The sequence below is a fragment of the Haliotis cracherodii genome, unplaced genomic scaffold (genome assembly GCF_022045235.1).
Source record: "Haliotis cracherodii isolate W230 unplaced genomic scaffold, xgHalCrac1.p SCAF_3, whole genome shotgun sequence".
Lineage (NCBI taxonomy): Eukaryota > Metazoa > Mollusca > Gastropoda > Lepetellida > Haliotidae > Haliotis > Haliotis cracherodii.
The window spans coordinates 30,819,635-30,838,295 of NW_027266286.1; the positions used below are offsets into that span (position 1 = coordinate 30,819,635).

The 18,661-nt window shown below is 43.0% G+C and overlaps 1 protein-coding gene across 2 annotated transcripts; it reads right to left on the reverse strand.

The window, feature by feature from the left end:
* Window positions 1-3,079: 3,079 nt before the first annotated feature.
* Window positions 3,080-13,344, reverse strand: LOC139474954 (baculoviral IAP repeat-containing protein 7-A-like). 2 transcript variants are annotated; one of them, XM_071258155.1, is made up of 6 exons: window positions 13,287-13,344; window positions 10,078-11,524; window positions 9,553-9,728; window positions 9,345-9,414; window positions 8,913-8,993; window positions 3,080-4,570 (listed from the first exon to the last, which is right to left on the reverse strand). In XM_071258155.1, exons 2-6 carry the CDS (start codon window positions 11,405-11,407, stop codon window positions 4,377-4,379), a joined length of 1,851 nt encoding a protein of 616 aa, XP_071114256.1. In that variant the 5' UTR covers window positions 11,408-11,524; window positions 13,287-13,344; the 3' UTR covers window positions 3,080-4,376. The 2 variants fall into 2 exon arrangements, with proteins under 2 accessions (XP_071114256.1, XP_071114257.1); XM_071258156.1 differs by having other exon boundaries at window positions 10,078-11,491; window positions 13,287-13,332.
* Window positions 13,345-18,661: the final 5,317 nt, after the last annotated feature.

The window sequence follows — 18,661 nt, forward strand, 5'->3', positions numbered from 1 at the left end:
AGAGTCTTCTTGGGATCTGTTTCCACTCCCTGAACAGCTAAAGGCACCGGGGTACACCATTAGGCAGTCAACCAAATGCATGCCAACAAAGACATGTTTCTTCAATCTTTGATATGTTATAACACAGAACAGTGCTAGTTGCAAGTGCAGTCTTGGATTTATCGCCTACTCCAATACCCAGCAGCCAGAAAGCAGTGTTTAGATCCATGCAATTAAACAATGTTGAACCGGCTAATGCATCAAGACACTCATCTTGGTAAAGGTTGTGCATCTTTAAACAGGACCTTTAAAACACATACTTTTTCATGCAAACTGTGGGAGTGGTGGTTGTTTTACCGGTAGGGCAGAACATGCTTAACCTTTTCACAAAAACTTGGTGCCATCACTGTTTTTAAGTGATCCATTCATATAACTGTCATCACTATTTTGCCTTTTACGCCCAAGGGAGTCGTTAGATAATCGAGACTGGTTATTCTCCGGCTCCAGCAGCCTCCTTCACTGAGACAAGTGCTTGGCCAAGCATTGTTTAACGGTTCAAAGAGTCAACTTTCCAACATCTTGAGGACTTTTAACATTTTCAGCTTTCCTCTTGCCAAATTGTATTAGGAAATTAGGGGTGAATACTTGTGAATACCATGTAGACAGGATGTCTTTGGGCTTTCTTTCTCGGTTGGAAGTCACTCAGCCAGTTCATTCATTCTGTGTTGATTGAGACTTGATTGTGTTTGTTGTTTAACGCCGCACTCAGCAGTATTCCAGCTATAGGACGGCAGTCTGTAAATAATCGAGTGTGCACCAAACAATCCAGTGATTGACATCATAAGCATCGATCTATGCAATTGGGATACGATGACATGCATCAACCAAGTCAGCGAGCCTGACAACCCGATCCATTTGTCGCCTCTTACACTAACCATGGGTTGGTGAAAACATATTTTCTAACTACATCTTCACGGGCCCACATTTGGTAAGAATATGTGTGTATCTGTGACAAATTGCACCTGGTCACATTTAAGTGAACTTAGCAACTTATAATGAAGTTTTATTTTCACAGAATCAGTTAGTCAAATTTTATTAAAACTAATATCAATTTCTTATATTATATACTCACACGCAAAAGAAACGCAAGTCGAGTATGCAGTATACATGTTATTTATTTTCAACAGTAAAGACAAGAAATACTAATAGGGCAAGATTGACAAAAATTAGACTAAAGATAGTTTAATGGATTAAAAGGCAGATGACATAATTGGTTTTTTTCAAATGTTAAGGGCTTACAGAGTTTCGGGTCAATACCCAAAATGTCAGTCAATACCTGGTGTGACCACCATTAGCATTGATCACTGCCACACATCTCTTGTACAATGAGCGGATCAGACGATTTGTTAAGGCCCTCCTGAAGGGATCCTTCTGCACGCATCCAGAGCAGCTGTGCGTAGTTCATCGGCAGTTGTAGGGACTGGTCGCACATTGTGCAGACGCCTTTGAACCTCATCCCACAGGTGTTCGATGGGGTTCAGATCAGGGCTGAGGGCTGGCCACGGTAGAACACGGATGTTGTGTTTTGGCAGAAAGGCCATGGTAGCTCTGGCAACGTGGGGGAGAGCGTTGTCCTGCTGGAAAATGTGTTGTTGGTGTTGTGCAAAAAATTGAACAGCGTGGGGTCTGATCACTTGGTCGATATACCGCTGAGCAGTGATGCAGTTTCCCCGACCTTGACCAACATTCAGAAAGCACATGGGTCCAAGTCTCGGATTAAGTCCAATCCCTGCCCATATCATGACGATTCCGGGGTAGAATAGGTCTTCAGCAACCCATGCTTGCCGTAAAAGGTGACTACGCTTGTCGTAAAAGGCGACTAACGGGATCGGGTGGTCAGGCTCGCTGACTTGGTTGATGCATGTCATCGATCCAAAGTGCGTGGATCGATGCTCATGATATTAATCACTGGATTGTCTGGTCCAGATTCGAATATTTCTGAGTGCGGCGTTAAACAACAAACCAACCAACCAACCATATCATGACGCTAGGTCCACCCCATGGATCCCTTTCCACAACGTTTCTGTCAGCGGAACGATCACCTCGACGCCGCCAAATTCTGTCTCTTCCGTCTGCATGGGAGACACAAAAGCGACTCAGATGACACAGATGAAAAGATGACACGCCTCCACTCACGATGACGCCAACTGTGATGACCCTGTGCCCACTGACGGTCGTGCTTGTCGATGCCGTGGTTGGAGAACAGGACGGCGTGCTGGTCGGCGACATCTGAGGTTGTTGGAAGGGAGACGTCGGATCAGTGTCCCGGCTAATGTGTCGATTATGTGTTCCTATGGTCTGTCGAGCACTTTCACTTGCAGTTAGGAACGGATGTCGCTGGTGTTGACGGTTAATCTGCCGATCTTGTCGAGTGTGGTGACCCTATGACGACCGCTCCGAGGACGGTCATCTGTGGTCTGTGTAGCATTGTATCGATGCAGGAGACGCTATATTGTGGTTATGTTAACGTTGAAATGACGGGCAACATCTTGGACAGACTCTCCAGCTTCCAAACGTCCGATAGCCTGGTTTCTCTGAATTTGAGTTAGGCTTGGCATTGTTAACCAAGGAGTGGTAGGTCCAAGAATCGGCCACAGTTTTATACCCTCTACAGTTCGTGCATTTTCGATTTCGCGAGAAATGGATGCATGATACCCACATATTCATTGAAATGGTGCGTTTTGGCGATTCGTTTTTTATGTTGCGTTTTTACTCGGGGCTTCCAAAATGCAACCAAAAATATTGATAACACCAGGCTTCACTACATGCTGAAACTCGTATCAATTTATGGTTTCGTGTTTTTGATACCTATTTGCTTAAAACCACTTGCGTTTCTTTTGCGAGGTGAGTATATGTTACATGTGGGTAAAAAGTCCATGTTGGCAAATGTGTTATGAATAATGTATTTTGTTTACAGGTCAACATGGCGTTTAAAACCGTAACTTTAACAATACTTTAAATCATTTGTCATGTTGGTCCTCACTGAACATGTTCAATTGTCTGTGAGAGATGCTTGCAAACTGCACATATAACAACATACTTTATTGCTGTAAATTCAGTCTTTATTCATTCAGTATCACTTGGGGATGTGACACATTAACCACGGTTACGCGTGATCAGTGTTATGTGTTTCTTCTCCGAGAGTTATGTGGTTAAGGTTAAGATTTAATGATAATGAAAATAGATTAATGCATTAAATTCATTGAGTAGAGGTGGCAAGGGATTAACTGTGTAATGGACCATTTTGTTGTTTTAAGCTGTTACTTGGGCAGACCAACAGATGGTTTACTTAAGTCTAACCTTAGGTACAGGTACATTTTAAACAGCTTTAAACATACACAAATGTATGCAGCAGAGACTAGTATATACAGTGTAAAAGGACAGACTTTGGTCACATTTAGACACCTTCTATTTCCATCACTTTGCGTTGTGATTCTTTTATCAAGGAGATATTGATGCCGAAAATACTAACATCTATCCTACACCTCTGGGTCAACACGTCAGAACGGTGCAGCCACTAATCCCGTCTGTCACCAACCAATCGGGGCGCTCTTACCATACGACCCACGACTGAAAACACTAAATCGGCATGCAGCCGACAAACGCACGTGCCCGCACGTGGGGCAAGATCTGAAACGTGCTGTCCCAAAGCAAACTTCATATCGGTAAGGAGCTATTAACCACGTAAATGCTACCATCTATCCTACATAATCAGAGGAAATTTCAATATTTCTACAACAGTATGAAACTATTCCTTTCTTCACATGGAAGTTCAATATATCTATGCACGTACACAAATCACCAAATGGGCTATGATAAAGGGTTTCGGCAACGTTGAAAATGATGTTCATTTTGACATTAGAGCGCCATCAACTATTATGTAATTGTTTCTATGACCTCTCCTTAAAAAATGAATTAGACACACCAGAAGCATATCACCCCTGGAACGACTGTTGTACCACAGGATGTGGAGTTGCCTGATTCACAGGTGTCCCATCTAAAACTAGAGACTTCAGACATCTGATCATCAACATCTTGTTCATCACCCAGAGACACCCAACAACCTGTATTGTTTTCAATAGGACATCTGAGTCTAGTGTCTAGCCATCGTCTCGGGAATCTTTGAACCCTTAACACAGCGAATTTAGACAACTAATAACAACGAGAGTTTCCCACTTATGACTCCTAAATGTCACACCGATGGTGTGCTTGTGAGAACACAAAAAACACATGAAATTATATGAAATTATTATGAAAATGTCACAGGAAAGTCTTGGCTCATCAAATTTCAACCAAACAACCCAAGGCTAGAGCCATCAGAGTGTTTATCCAGCACATTAACTCATGAAAGCTCTGACGGTCCCCCTGATATTTCCACGGCACATGGGACACTTTCTGAGAGCAGGGGCACATTCCACGCAGCAGACGAGATGACCACAAGGCAGGAAGACGATGCTGACCTCCTTGTCCAGGCAGATTTTGCACATCGTCTGCTGCTTCAACCGCTCGTTCTCCTCCACCAAAGAGTCATCTGAAACATAAAACGTGTCCTCTCAGTCTCCCCACTCCACCACACAGTCTACAACAACACAAACGTGTACTCTCAGTCTCCCCACTCCACGTCAAGTCTACAACAACACAAACGTGTATTCTCAGTCTCCCTACTCCACCACACAGTCTACAACAACACAAACCTGTACTCTCAGTCTCCCTACTCCACCACACAGTCTACAACAACACAAACCTGTACTCTCAGTCTCCCCTCTCCACGTCAAGTCTACAACAACACAAACGTGTACTCTCAGTCTCCCCACTCCACGTCAAGTCTACAACAACACAAACCTGTACTCTCAGTCTCCCCACTCCACGTCAAGTCTACAACAACACAAACTTGTATTCTCAGTCTCCCTACTCCACGTCAAGTCTACAACAACACAAACGTGTATTCTCAGTCTCCCTTCTCCACCACACAGTCTACAACAACACAAACTTGTATTCTCAGTCTCCCTACTCCACGTCAAGTCTACAACAACACAAACGTGTATTCTCAGTCTCCCTTCTCCACCACACAGTCTACAACAACACAAACCTGTACTCTCAGTCTCCCCTCTCCACGTCAAGTCTACAACAACACAAACGTGTACTCTCAGTCTCCCCACTCCACGTCAAGTCTACAACAACACAAACCTGTACTCTCAGTCTCCCCACTCCACGTCAAGTCTACAACAACACAAACGTGTATTCTCAGTCTCCCTACTCCACCACACAGTCTACAACAATACAAACGTGTATTCTCAGTCTCCCTACTCCACCACACAGTCTACAACAACACAAACCTGTACTCTCAGTCTCCCCTCTCCACGTCAAGTCTACAACAACACAAACGTGTACTCTCAGTCTCCCCACTCCACGTCAAGTCTACAACAACACAAACCTGTACTCTCAGTCTCCCCACTCCACGTCAAGTCTACAACAACACAAACTTGTATTCTCAGTCTCCCTACTCCACGTCAAGTCTACAACAACACAAACGTGTATTCTCAGTCTCCCTTCTCCACCACACAGTCTACAACAACACAAACTTGTATTCTCAGTCTCCCTACTCCACGTCAAGTCTACAACAACACAAACGTGTATTCTCAGTCTCCCTTCTCCACCACACAGTCTACAACAACACAAACCTGTACTCTCAGTCTCCCCTCTCCACGTCAAGTCTACAACAACACAAACGTGTACTCTCAGTCTCCCCACTCCACGTCAAGTCTACAACAACACAAACCTGTACTCTCAGTCTCCCCACTCCACGTCAAGTCTACAACAACACAAACCTGTACTCTCAGTCTCCCCACTCCACGTCAAGTCTACAACAACACAAACGTGTACTCTCAGTCTCCCTACTCCACGTCACAGTCTACAACAATACAAACGTGTATTCTCAGTCTCCCTTCTCCACCACACAGTCTACAACAACACAAACCTGTACTCTCAGTCTCCCCACTCCACGTCAAGTCTACAACAACACAAACCTGTATTCTCAGTCTCCCCACTCCACGTCAAGTCTACAACAACACAAACCTGTACTCTCAGTCTCCCCACTCCACCACACAGTCTACAACAACACAAACGTGTACTCTCACAACAGGTCTTCAAATGCTCCTAAACGTTGCAGAAAATTATGGTAACAAGTGGCAGTTAAAATACAATGTGTTCAAAAGTGCTGTCCTAACTTTTGGATGTAGTAAAAAAATAGTGTCGCCTGAACATCTTTATATTGGTAAGATAAAATTACCTGTTCAAAAGGCAATTGTCTATGCAGGAGTGTACATAAGTACTGCTAAAACTTCGGTAGAAAGAATGAGGTTAGCATGTGAAAAACTGAGAAAATTGATAAATGTAAACCATGATTCTGGCCTGTACTTTGGTGGACTTAATCCTATAGCCGCCGTGCGCATCTGGCAACGAGTGGTATTACCCTGTGGCTTATATGGATGTAATGTGTGGGGAAAACTATCATTAAAGGAATATGAAATGCTAGAAATCACTCAACGCTATTTCTGTAAGAAAATCCAGGGTTTTAATAAGCGTATGCCTAAAGAAATAGAGAGGGACACAATTGGTGTTATATCAGTACAAGGATACATTGATCAACAAAAGCTTTTGCTCCTTGGTAAGCTATGTAATTCAAACCTAATATATATTTTCAAACAAATGTTTCTAGCCCGACTTGGACAGTTTAGATATGAAACAACACTAGTTAATAAGAACAAGTGGGACACGAACTCACCCATCTTTAGCATGCTACATCTTGTCTCCAAATATAATTTATCTGACGAGGTTAATGATTATATAATGTGTTCAAATTTCATCAAGAAACGATTATGGTCAAAACTGGTGAAAGAAAAGATTCACCTACACGAAAAACAATTACTAAACAATGCGTTTCTGAGCAGATTATCTCTGTCAAGATATCTAACAATACGATCTGGACGAGAGCATAGATTATGGAAACTTGCTCTCGATAGACCAGAATATTTTACCTCCTTAGCTAGACTAGTTCGCTTAGGTTCAATGCCAATAGAATCAAAGGAATGTATTTGTGGAACAGTTGCGAATGATATAGTGAAACATGTTTTCATGTCATGTCAAAAGAATTTAGAAGAAAGAAATATCATATTTGATAAAATCATTGATTTGCTTGATGTTAAAATATTTGTGAGAATCTGGGCAGACGATGACACCTTTCTGACTTTTTTGCTTGGCGGGTTACCTGAACAACTTGAAGTAGAATTAGACTACAATGTATGGGCAGAGAGCATGATAAATGTTGGTGGCGCAGTAAAAAAGTGGGATGAAGTCATCCGAAGCTGCTTATACTGAACAATGTATGTATTGTAAACAAGTGTACATTTGTAAATAACACATGCTAATTGTCCATCTAATAACACAATTAATCAATACGATACATATGTATATGAACTACTTCTGACATATATGTAATATATATATGTATGTGTGTGTGCACATTTATTCTATAGATGTTGTCCTTTCACTGTATACCTTGTACTCTTCATGAAATGGAGGAAATAAAGACGATCTATCAACAACACAAACGTGTACTCTCAGTCTCCCTTCTCCACCTCACAGTCTACAACAACACAAACGTGTATTCTCAGTCTCCCTTCTCCACCACACAGTCTACAACAACACAAACGTGTACTCTCAGTCTCCCCACTCCACCACACAGTCTACAACAACACAAACGTGTATTCTCAGTCTCCCTTCTCCACCACACAGTCTACAACAACACAAACGTGTACTCTCAGTCTCCCCACTCCACCACACAGTCTACAACAACACAAACCTGTACTCTCAGTCTCCCCACTCCACGTCAAGTCTACAACAACACAAACGTGTATTCTCAGTCTCCCTTCTCCACCACACAGTCTACAACAACACAAACGTGTACTCTCAGTCTCCCTACTCCACGTCACAGTCTACAACAACACAAACCTGTACTCTCAGTCTCCCCACTCCACGTCAAGTCTACAACAACACAAACGTGTATTCTCAGTCTCCCTTCTCCACCACACAGTCTACAACAACACAAACGTGTACTCTCAGTCTCCCCACTCCACCTCAGTCTACAACAACACAAACGTGTCCTCTCAGTCTCCCTACTCCACCACACAGTCTACAACAACACAAACGTGTACTCTCAGTCTCCCCTCTCCACCACACAGTCTACAACAACACAAACCTGTACTCTCAGTCTCCCCACTCCACGTCAAGTCTACAACAACACAAACGTGTACTCTCAGTCTCCCTTCTCCACCACACAGTCTACAACAACACAAACGTGTATTCTCAGTCTCCCCACTCCACCTCACAGTCTACAACAACACAAACGCGTACTGTCAATAGCCCACTCATCTGTTTGTAACACAAACGCCCATTTTCTTACTTTACATTAAAATACTAGCTTCTCATTGGTTAAGGAGCGGGCAATTATTTTCCATGTAGTCCGCTCCTCCTATACCCCGCTCAGAAATCAGTCGTAACACGCCTTAGGTAACTTGCTTATCTCGCATAAGTATTGTTGAGCTGATATGAACCGAAGTTTATTCGAATGCATGGGTTAAAGGGAAATAACTCAGTTCGTTTGCGTCATCTGCTCTTTGAAATGGCTGAATCAAAGCGTCTTACTCAATGAAAAAGTTAGATAAATTCGTTGTCAGCATATCCCTAGGGGCATATGGTGTGATGTACCCATCGTGTTAGCCCACAGGGTACATCCTACCGTATGCCCCTCCAGATAGGTTGACAACTTATGTTTTCTGTGATGGTCAGTAGAAAGCACAGTCTGAACAACTCACCTTCGTGTTCGTCACCCAAGGCATCCCCTGTTACTTCCCCAACGGCTTGAGCCACTGGAGCCACTGTACCTGCATCTACACCTACAACATATACACAGAGACCTGTAAGCCATTTGGAGAAGAACTCTAATTACCGATGTATTCCGCACGATCATAATGTGTTGTTTTGTAGTGCATCTACGGACAGGTTCATTACATATATGTCATTGCATACGAACAACTAGTGTTACCGTGCAAAGTAGTACATCAAGCGAATTCATACATTGAATACTTGAATAAATAAGTTCACCAATGCCGTTACTCCTGGGTGATGACGGCAGCATAATACTAGCTATCATCAACAAACTGGATTTGGTCCAAATCCATGATATTGTTATGGATGTGGCTCTGAAACCAAATTCATTTAGGTCTGTTGTATCTGGCGATGTGTACCTTGCTGTTTCTGGGGGGCGGCTGCGGGACGCGTGTCTCGGAGAATGTCCTGCACCTGGCTATATTCCACCTGCAAGATAGCCTAGAGTGATGAGCAACACAGTATCTATTATCTATCGCATAAACCATGCCATACAATTTTCTATTTGAGACACATGCTTCCATGTGATACAATATGCTATCTCATATTAAAGGTTATCCCCGTTACCTGGTTGCCGCCGGACGTCAGACTCTGCACAAGGTCGACGAAGTCCCTGCCCTGGTGCTGCACGAGGTACACACACTGGGGCGACCAGCGGGCATGCTCCACCCACGGGTTGTCCCCGCTGTCCCAATTGCGAAGACCAGTTCCACAGAAAAAACACCGAACGCTGTCTCCTTGTCCTGTAATGATAAGCGAGGAATGGTGCACAATATATCTTGGTTATCCTAATATTACTGTATTGTTATATGACGGCGGTCTGTAAACAATCGAGTCTGGAACAGACAATCCAGTGACTGACATCATGAGCATCGACCCACGCAATTGGGATACGATGACATACATCAACCAAGTCAGCGAGTCTGACCACCCGATCCCGCTAGTCGCCTCTTACGAGAAGAATAGTCGCATCTTACGGCAAGCATGGGTTTTTGAAGACCTATTCTATCCCAGCTCTTCACGGGTCGGTAACCCTAAGAACGGAATGCATAGCTGTTAGTGAAAGCAGTTTTAGTTTGAGAGTATACTTACCAGTGTGAAAGAAGCCTGCTTCTGCAAGCTGGACAGGTGTGTGACTTGTGTGGGGCCAAGACGTGTAGGACTTGACCCTGGTGGAGGTGACGGCATACGTAGGATGCTGGGGTCGGTCAGTGTTTATACCCAGGATGCTGCCATCACATTTTTCAGTTGGGCGAGTAGGCTGTGGCGGTGATGAGTGTGTCTGGACATGGGATGGTGGCACCGCAACCGCTGGTGTAGTTGGCGTTGCTATTTGGGCTGGTGACAATGACAGTGGAGCAGACGTCGCCTCCCCCGGATATCTAGACGGTGGGGGCAAAGAAAGCAACCCCGCGGTATTTGCAACTGTAGTTGTTTGTGGGTGCCGTGGCTGCGACTGCTGTGTCATGGGGGAGGTGTGTACAATAGCTGGAGGATTGTGTGTAGGGCGACATCCGCTCACCTGGATCAAGTAATTCTTAGCTTCTTGACTTTCTATGACTGGGATATTTTCAGCATGGCCATTGACGAACCTGCATGACGGGGCCAGTCTCCTGTGAACAACCATAGGTTCCACCCCTTGCTGCCAATCACTACACGTGCAACCGCAACTGAAGCAGACGACTTCGTCTCCCTGGTTACGGTAGTAGAATCCGGCCGCTGCTAACCTGTTGGGCCACGCGGCCGGGTTGGACCATGAGTGGAATGTCCCATACCTGACGAGTTCACTGACCATGTCTATGTTATCTACCCTAGAGGGGGCAGACACCACGGGTTTGTGTGGACCTGGCTGGATGTGATGTGTGGACGAGTGCAGCATATTGACTGTAAACCTAGGAGGTTGCACGAACCTATCAGTATGGTATTCTAACCAAAAGGGTCGTGTTTTCTTCAAAATACCTATTGCTGATTTGTAGAGACCATCGAAAAACGATTTAACTAAATCTAAAAGCATTTCTTTTCGTTTGCTTGTGCAGGATGCCGCATCTTCTGGTGTACACCAAGTGTCATTTATTACCTGTGGAACTTCCATATGTCTTACCAAGTGATCCTCATGGACATTTGGGGGAACAACTGGAAGCATTTTCGATTTAGATTTATAGCCACGACGTTCAGTCCGAGAAAACACTTCCTTGTCTGTTTCACTGCCAGACAAATGAGTCCGATTCCTGCTAGGCCTTCTCCAGCCTGATGTCCTACTCACAGAGATCTTTGTCCTTGAGAGGAAGTTCGGTCTACCTACACCAAGGTCGTATTCAACTTTTTCGGATGTTTCCTCAGTTTGAAGATGGTCCTTGTCACGGACCATTACAACAATTACGCACAGGCTACCGGGCGAGCAGGTATGGAGAAGAAATAACATGATGTGATTTCAAGAATCGTTGTGCGTGATCATATCTGCTTCGTCTGTGTGGAATATCGAAGGCCCGTTGTGTGTTATCACGCTCTGCAGGATAAATAGTAGTCTGTCATACAGACCCTGAAACAAATATATCCAATACAGCCCATGCAAGTCTATAATTTTTGGCAAGTCTAGATTACTGCAGTATCAGGAATGAAGAAAATCTCTGGGCTCCTTTTTGTTATATTTTATAACTATAATTTAACAACTGATTTTTTCTGTAAATTAGGTTCTATTCAGAGACTAGATGTTAGTCTAGATAAACAGATAAACATCAGAATAAGCATACTGTACTATGGTACTTGCACTATAATATGCTACGATAAATCACTGAATAAGTCACTTGCCAGGTGTGACCTATCTCCCTTATGATTTGTTTGTTTGTTGTTTAACGCCGCACTCAAAACTATTCCAGCTGTATGGCAGCGGTCTGTAAATAATCGAGTCTGGACCTAACAATCCAGTGGTTGACATCATGAGCATCGATCTACGCAATGGAGATACGATGACCTGCATCAACCAAGTCAGCGAGTCTGACCACCCGATCCCTTAGTCGCCTCTTACGACAAGCATGGGTTGCTGAAAATCTACCCCGAATCTTCACGGGTCCTCCCAAATGAAGGGCATACGACATACTCTATACAATACGTAGGCGGGCTGCAAGATATCTCCCACTTTACCCATCATACTCACACCTTCACATCTAACACACCACAATGTAAGCCCTTCAAATGAGTGAGTGAATAACCGAGTTTTGCGTTTTGAACCGTATTTAAGTTATATCACGGTGTGTCAACTTGATATGGGGGGAAAGACCGAAGTGATGCAGGTTTAGATATTTTTAACTTTAGTTAAACCCAGTTACACTTTACTACTTTAGCCCCCAGTGGAAACGATAGGACACAGTGAAATGTCTGATGTCACAATACACGAAATCTCAATGGTTATGAAAATTACCATTGGAAATAGTTAAGGAAATATTACCAGTGGGTGTATTCCTTAAAAACACATATACTCATAAATAATTTTTCTGTCGCTGCAAATAGATCAGAGGGCTTCCCGTTGGGCATTCTGAACAAACTGGAAAGCATCATATCTTGTCGGATAGGTATACATCGCTCAAAATAGACTGACGCGGATCTATAAATAAACATCTTCCCGAGGCAAGGAAGTTAAAAATTTGAGTTTGAGTTGAGTTTTAAGTTAACTCCCTGCCTCGGGAAGATGATAACCAACAACAATAACAATACGAATAAAATTCTGCTATTTTAAAAGAAATTAACAGTGGCAACTGAAAATGCAAGGGTTAATGTATGTTCTACATAAATGCCCTGATAGATTAAAATATATCTTATACTTATATTTGCCACAAAAATACCGTGTTGCGATACTTTCATTAAAGAAATATATGATTTTGTAGGTGTGACTGAAAACGATATCTAATCTCCAGATTAGCAATGGGGCGCTGGGTAGACATTATACCCCGGGGCCACACGGGGTGTAGCCGAGAGCCGCGATGGGGTCTGAAAGTCAAGACATGACCCTACATGACGACCGCGGCTCACGGCTGCACGGGTGGTGGTATAAACAGTTAGAGGAACGCAGTGTGTACAACATCTGTGAAGTATTGACGGTACTGCTAACCTGACCACATAACATCAGGGTAGTACTAGCAGAGTGAGTATGCAAAGATTTAACGTACATCGGCAATACTAAAGCCATATCCTAACAATGTACTTATGGACATAACACACCACTGTTGTACAATAATAAAAGGTAAAAGTGAGGTTAGTTTTGATAATCTTACTCGGCATGGATGTTACAGCGAGATGTCACTTACTGAACAGGCGGGTAAGATGTCCTTTTCCTGCTGCAACCACGTCAAGACTCGAATAACGGTATCATTGTTATAAATAGCCGGGGATTTCCAAGTGTTATATATAGCTCCTAATAGACTGATACCATGTCCTAGTTGCGCTGCGCAAGTTATGCTGCACAAAGTGTAGAGCTACTAGGACATGACACCAGTTATCAAGAATACACCTGTAAACACTTTGCTAAATTTAGAATAGACACGCGGGGCGTCCCGTGACCTCTTCCGCTATTTCTGCTTAAAATCTGTCTGTCATTTCCTCCCGTAAATGTTATTTCACTATATTATTTAGCCTTCTTTTCTATGGGTTGGGGTGGAGTGGGGTGTTTATTTTTTTCACCGCTGCTAACAAACTATTAATTCGGGGCGTATTTATAAACAAACTCTTCATTTAGAAAATTCGCTCTCTTTAAGTAAATGTGAATGTATGTCTGTTTGATATGAGTGATTGATGGCTAGTGTATCTCCCATTTTTATACATTGTTTTACCACTTGTATAAACTTGTATAAACATCGAGACTTCACAGGCGGTCAGATAGCCTAGTGGTTAAAGCGTTCGCTCGTCACGCCGAAGACCCGGGTTCGATTCCCGACATGGGTACAATGTGTGAAGCCCATTTTCTGGTGTCCCCCGCCGTGATATTGCTGGAGTATTGCTAAAAGCGGCGTAAAACCATACTCACACTCTCACTCACTCACTTGACTTCGTCCCTTGAAAACAGAATCACGGCATGATTTATAAACGAAGGTAGCTGCATGTGTTCTGATACTTATAAAGTTACAGGGTATCCCGCTCATAAAGAATATTACTCGCAGTAATGACGAAAATTAAAAGTGCGTATTTCAAGAAATATCCGATTTGCTAGCCATAAAAATCAGCATCGGTGACTGCGAACGGCGACATTTAGCAGCATGCGCAGTGTACATGTGTACGTACATTGCCAGCACGAACTGAAAGCAATGCACGTGCAGATGTAGTCTTTAAATCGCTATTGACCAATGTCTCACCTCAACATCATTCGTCACCAGTCGCCCCTTTCCGTAACCTGCAGCTTGTCCCGGAATAACACGAGTTGGTCACGAATGACCTCAACCTAACCGCTCGCAGTCACCTGACTTTCGATTGTTATCCGGATTATAACCTCGTGATCAAAACTCAGTGATGATGTGTATCGCTAAGAGAAGGGATGTTGTTTTTAAAAACGCACTTTGAATTATTGTCATTACTGTAAGTCATATTACTTTACAGTCATCTCTTTATTTGTATAAGCACATGCACGTGCAGCTGTCTTCATTTATTAAGCGTCTAGTGATTCTATTTCAAGGGGCGAGGACTAAAGATTTCTGCATACACATTGTGTATTATGAAGATATATCACTGTCAATGCTTACAGCAGTATATCATGCGATCATCGGTGTTCCATATCCCAGGCAATATATAACTGTAGTAGGTATTCATGTATTCCCAAAGTTACAGTCTTGCTTTATGAATAGCATGAAACACGCCTTATGTTCTTATGAGATGTAGAAGCCGAATCGGACGAATAAAACAGAGGGGCGTCGTCAGTCCGAGGGTGAGGGTTTTAAGTCTCATACAAGCCTGAGGGGAAGTGTTTTTTCCAACAAACAACATTCGTCAACAATTATTTTTTTCAACCAGTTTCCATGAACCTTAGGAAACGGGCGTAAAATATTTCTAACTGGCGTACCTGTGGTTGCGACAGGCTCTAAAACGCATGTTGGTGTAGCGCTTGAGTGAAGCACTGGGCTACACATACGAAGGTTTCCAGTTTCATCCACTGACATAGGAAGACTGCATTTGTCATTATATTTTACATCATTCCGCCCATTTCCGTATGTAGATGGTGTTTAAATGCAAAATAAACTCCAGTGAGGGACAATACAGTTACACCGGAACTTGCATATGTATAAAATCCCAGGGATAGGATAACATCCTCGTTAATGAAATTCAACCCATTGGAGAAGAATTGTACGACGTTATTGGAGGTTTATAAAGCTATGTTATTATATAAGATGTTTGGTATATTTACATATAGATACATGCGAGTGGGTATATGTGTACTTTGAAGTATTGTTGAGATATGTTGTTCAGATGTATGTAAATGTAAGTGTTATTTATTAATGTAAGCAATGTCTTTATTTAGAAAAAATGAAAGAGTAATTGTTACAGGTTGTACTTGCTTATTAGATTCTGTTTTTTGCATGTTGTTATTGACATTGTTCCAGTTTGACATTGCTACACAGAATACCAATATTCTTAAAATCTGAGAACCATTTTGATATATGTCTACATATTTTACATCTATACATGAATATTATGTACACACTTATAACGTCCATATGTACCTCTTATACCGCTGACTGTGTCAACCCTTAACCTTCATACCACTGTCAACCCACACATTCATACCACTGTCAATCCACACATTCATACCACTGTCAACCCACACATTCATACCACTGTCAATCCACACATTCATACCACTGTCAACCCACACATTCATACCACTGTCAACCCACACATTCATACCACTGTCAGTCCACACATTCATAACACTGTCAACCCACACATTCATACCACTGTCAACCCACACATTCATACCACTGTCAACCTGGTGTGTGAATAAATCCATGTGTCCTGAGATTCCTCTTGTGTATTTTATTCAGTAATTTATTATGGGATTTTTAAGGTGGGTTTAAAAAACAGATAACTGCCACGCAATTGCCTTGTCACAATACTGAGGCTCTGGTATCTTCCAGCTATAGTACACTGTTAGGCCCACACAACACAATAGTTACTCCTAACGTTATAATCCACGTAACTTAGACAATACATCCACAAGCAGTTAGATCCAAGGTCCATACACGATACTTACATTAAGTTAACACAACATCAACTTCGTATTGTGTATTTTCTTGTCTGTTTTACATATTAAACTAAATGTCCTCACACATAAGGCAACGTTCTTTAATGTCCTCACAGCGAGGACAACGTTCTTTAATGTCCTCACTGCTAATGCAACGTTTTTTAATGTCCTCACAGCGAGGACAACGTTCTTTAATGTCCTCACAGCGAGGACAACTTCTTTAATGTCCTCACAGCTAAGGCAACATTCTTTAATGTCCCCACAGCGTGGACAGCGTTCTTTAATGTCCTCACTGCTAATGCAACATTCTTTAATTTCCTCACTGCTAATGCAACATTCTTTAATGTCCTCACTGCTAATGCAACATTCTTTAATGTCCTCACTGCTAATGCAACATTCTTTAATGTCCTCACTGCTAATGCAACATTCTTTAATGTCCTCACTGCTAATGCAACATTCTTTAATGTCCTCACTGCTAATGCAACATTCTTTAATGTCCTCACTGCTAATGCAACATTCTTTAATGTCCTCACTGCTAATGCAACATTCTTTAATGTCCTCACTGCTAATGCAACATTCTTTAATGTCATCACTGCTAATGTAGCGTTCTTTAAAGTTCTCACAACGAGGGTACGTTCTTTAATGTCCTCACAGCTGAGGCAACGTTCTTTAATGTCATCAAAGCTAATGCAACGTTCTTTCAAAATGTAATATAATGCGATTGTTTCAAAATAGGACACAGAAACCATAATTGAAACACTGTTTGAAGATCAATGTATACAATGTTCAAATCATTAATCGTGTCACTTAGACAGACACACCTACACGATACAGTTAATGTCACAGGGGTACAGAAAATGTCAGTATCGGTTTTGCCCACCGCGTGCATCAATCACCGCTTGACACCGACGACTCATAGATGCAATCAAGTTGTCAATAACACGCTGTTGGATGTGCTGCCATTCTTGCAGAAGTGCATCAAGAAGCACCGGAAGTGTTTGGGGCGGTGGATTCCTTCTGCGGACGCGTCGATCCAACTCGTCTCACAAATCTGGTGACCGGGCTGGCCAAGGTAATGTCTGGATGTTGTTGTGCTGTAAGAAGTCCTGACAAACACGTGCACTATGCGGTCGAGCGTTTTCCTGCTGGAACTGTCCGCAATGAACGTTGACATGAGGAAGAACGTAAGGCTGTAGGATCAAGTCTCTGTAACGCACACCTGTCAATGCACCTGCCACATGCACGAGAGGCGTCCTACCACCGTGATGAAATCCGGCCAATACCATGACACTCCCGGCGCCAAATGGGACAACCTGCTGCACACAGTTGGGGGCGTAACGTTCACCCCGACATGTCTGTATGTGTCTGTAGACACGTGCGCGCCCATCAGCACGTGTGAGTAGGAAACGGGACTCGTCAGTAAACAGTACATTTCTCCACCTTGCACGTGCCCATCTAACCCTCTGTTGGCACCAAAGCAGACGGTCCGCCAGATAACGTGGGGTCAATACATGACGTCGAACAGGTCTTCGTGCAAAAAGTCCAGGCTCCCTCAGTCTGTTGCGTACCGTTTGATCTGATATTTTGCGTACCCCAGGGATCTGTGTGGTTGTAGACGTGGCTGTGGTATTGACGGATGTATTGATCTTGTGCTTGGGTTGTCACCCTTGGTCTTCCTGACCTTGGTCTGTCGTCAACTCTGTTGGTGTTGTTGTATCGGGTCCACAGTGCGGAGATTGTCTGCCTGGATACGCCAAAGTGCCTGGCCACTTCTTGCTGAGTTGCTCAAGCTTGTAATCTCCCAATGGCGTTGTTCCGTTGAGCTGCATTCAGTCTTGTCACCGCCTCTAATGCCGTTATAAGGACTGTATGAACAGCCGTTGATGTGGATTTTTATACCCATTCAGCAGGGGGGGGGGCTGCATGCCTAAATGCAGGATCCTGTGCTGCACGTTTTTTACAGGCGGTTGCGTTTGGATGAAGCTGTAAAATTGATACCCAAACGCTACGTTTATGTGCTTTGCATGTGTTTTCGCGAATTATAGACACAAAATCTTTCTGTTTGACTTATTTTGTTCTCATATAATGTAATTATTTTAGATATTTGGCAAAAAGTGGTTTTACATCTATGACAAGTTTCTTTTTTTGAAGAGTACATCAAACAAAAACAGCACTTCTTCGAAGCGACAGTCTTGACGCTTATGCATGGGCGTGGATTTCACTGGCGCAACAATTGTCACTGGATATTACTATATTAGTAGGGTATATTTACTTCCCCCAGGCAGTTTGCATTGTCATCTGACCACGGCTGAACAAAGATCTGAGGGAATCTCATGACAGGTCACGTCAGAACGACTTTTCGCGCACTTTGACCAACCAATGAAAGGACTAACAAGACGTTGACATCAGCACGAGTTTCAAACTGTCGACCATTCCAGACTACGCTTCAAAATA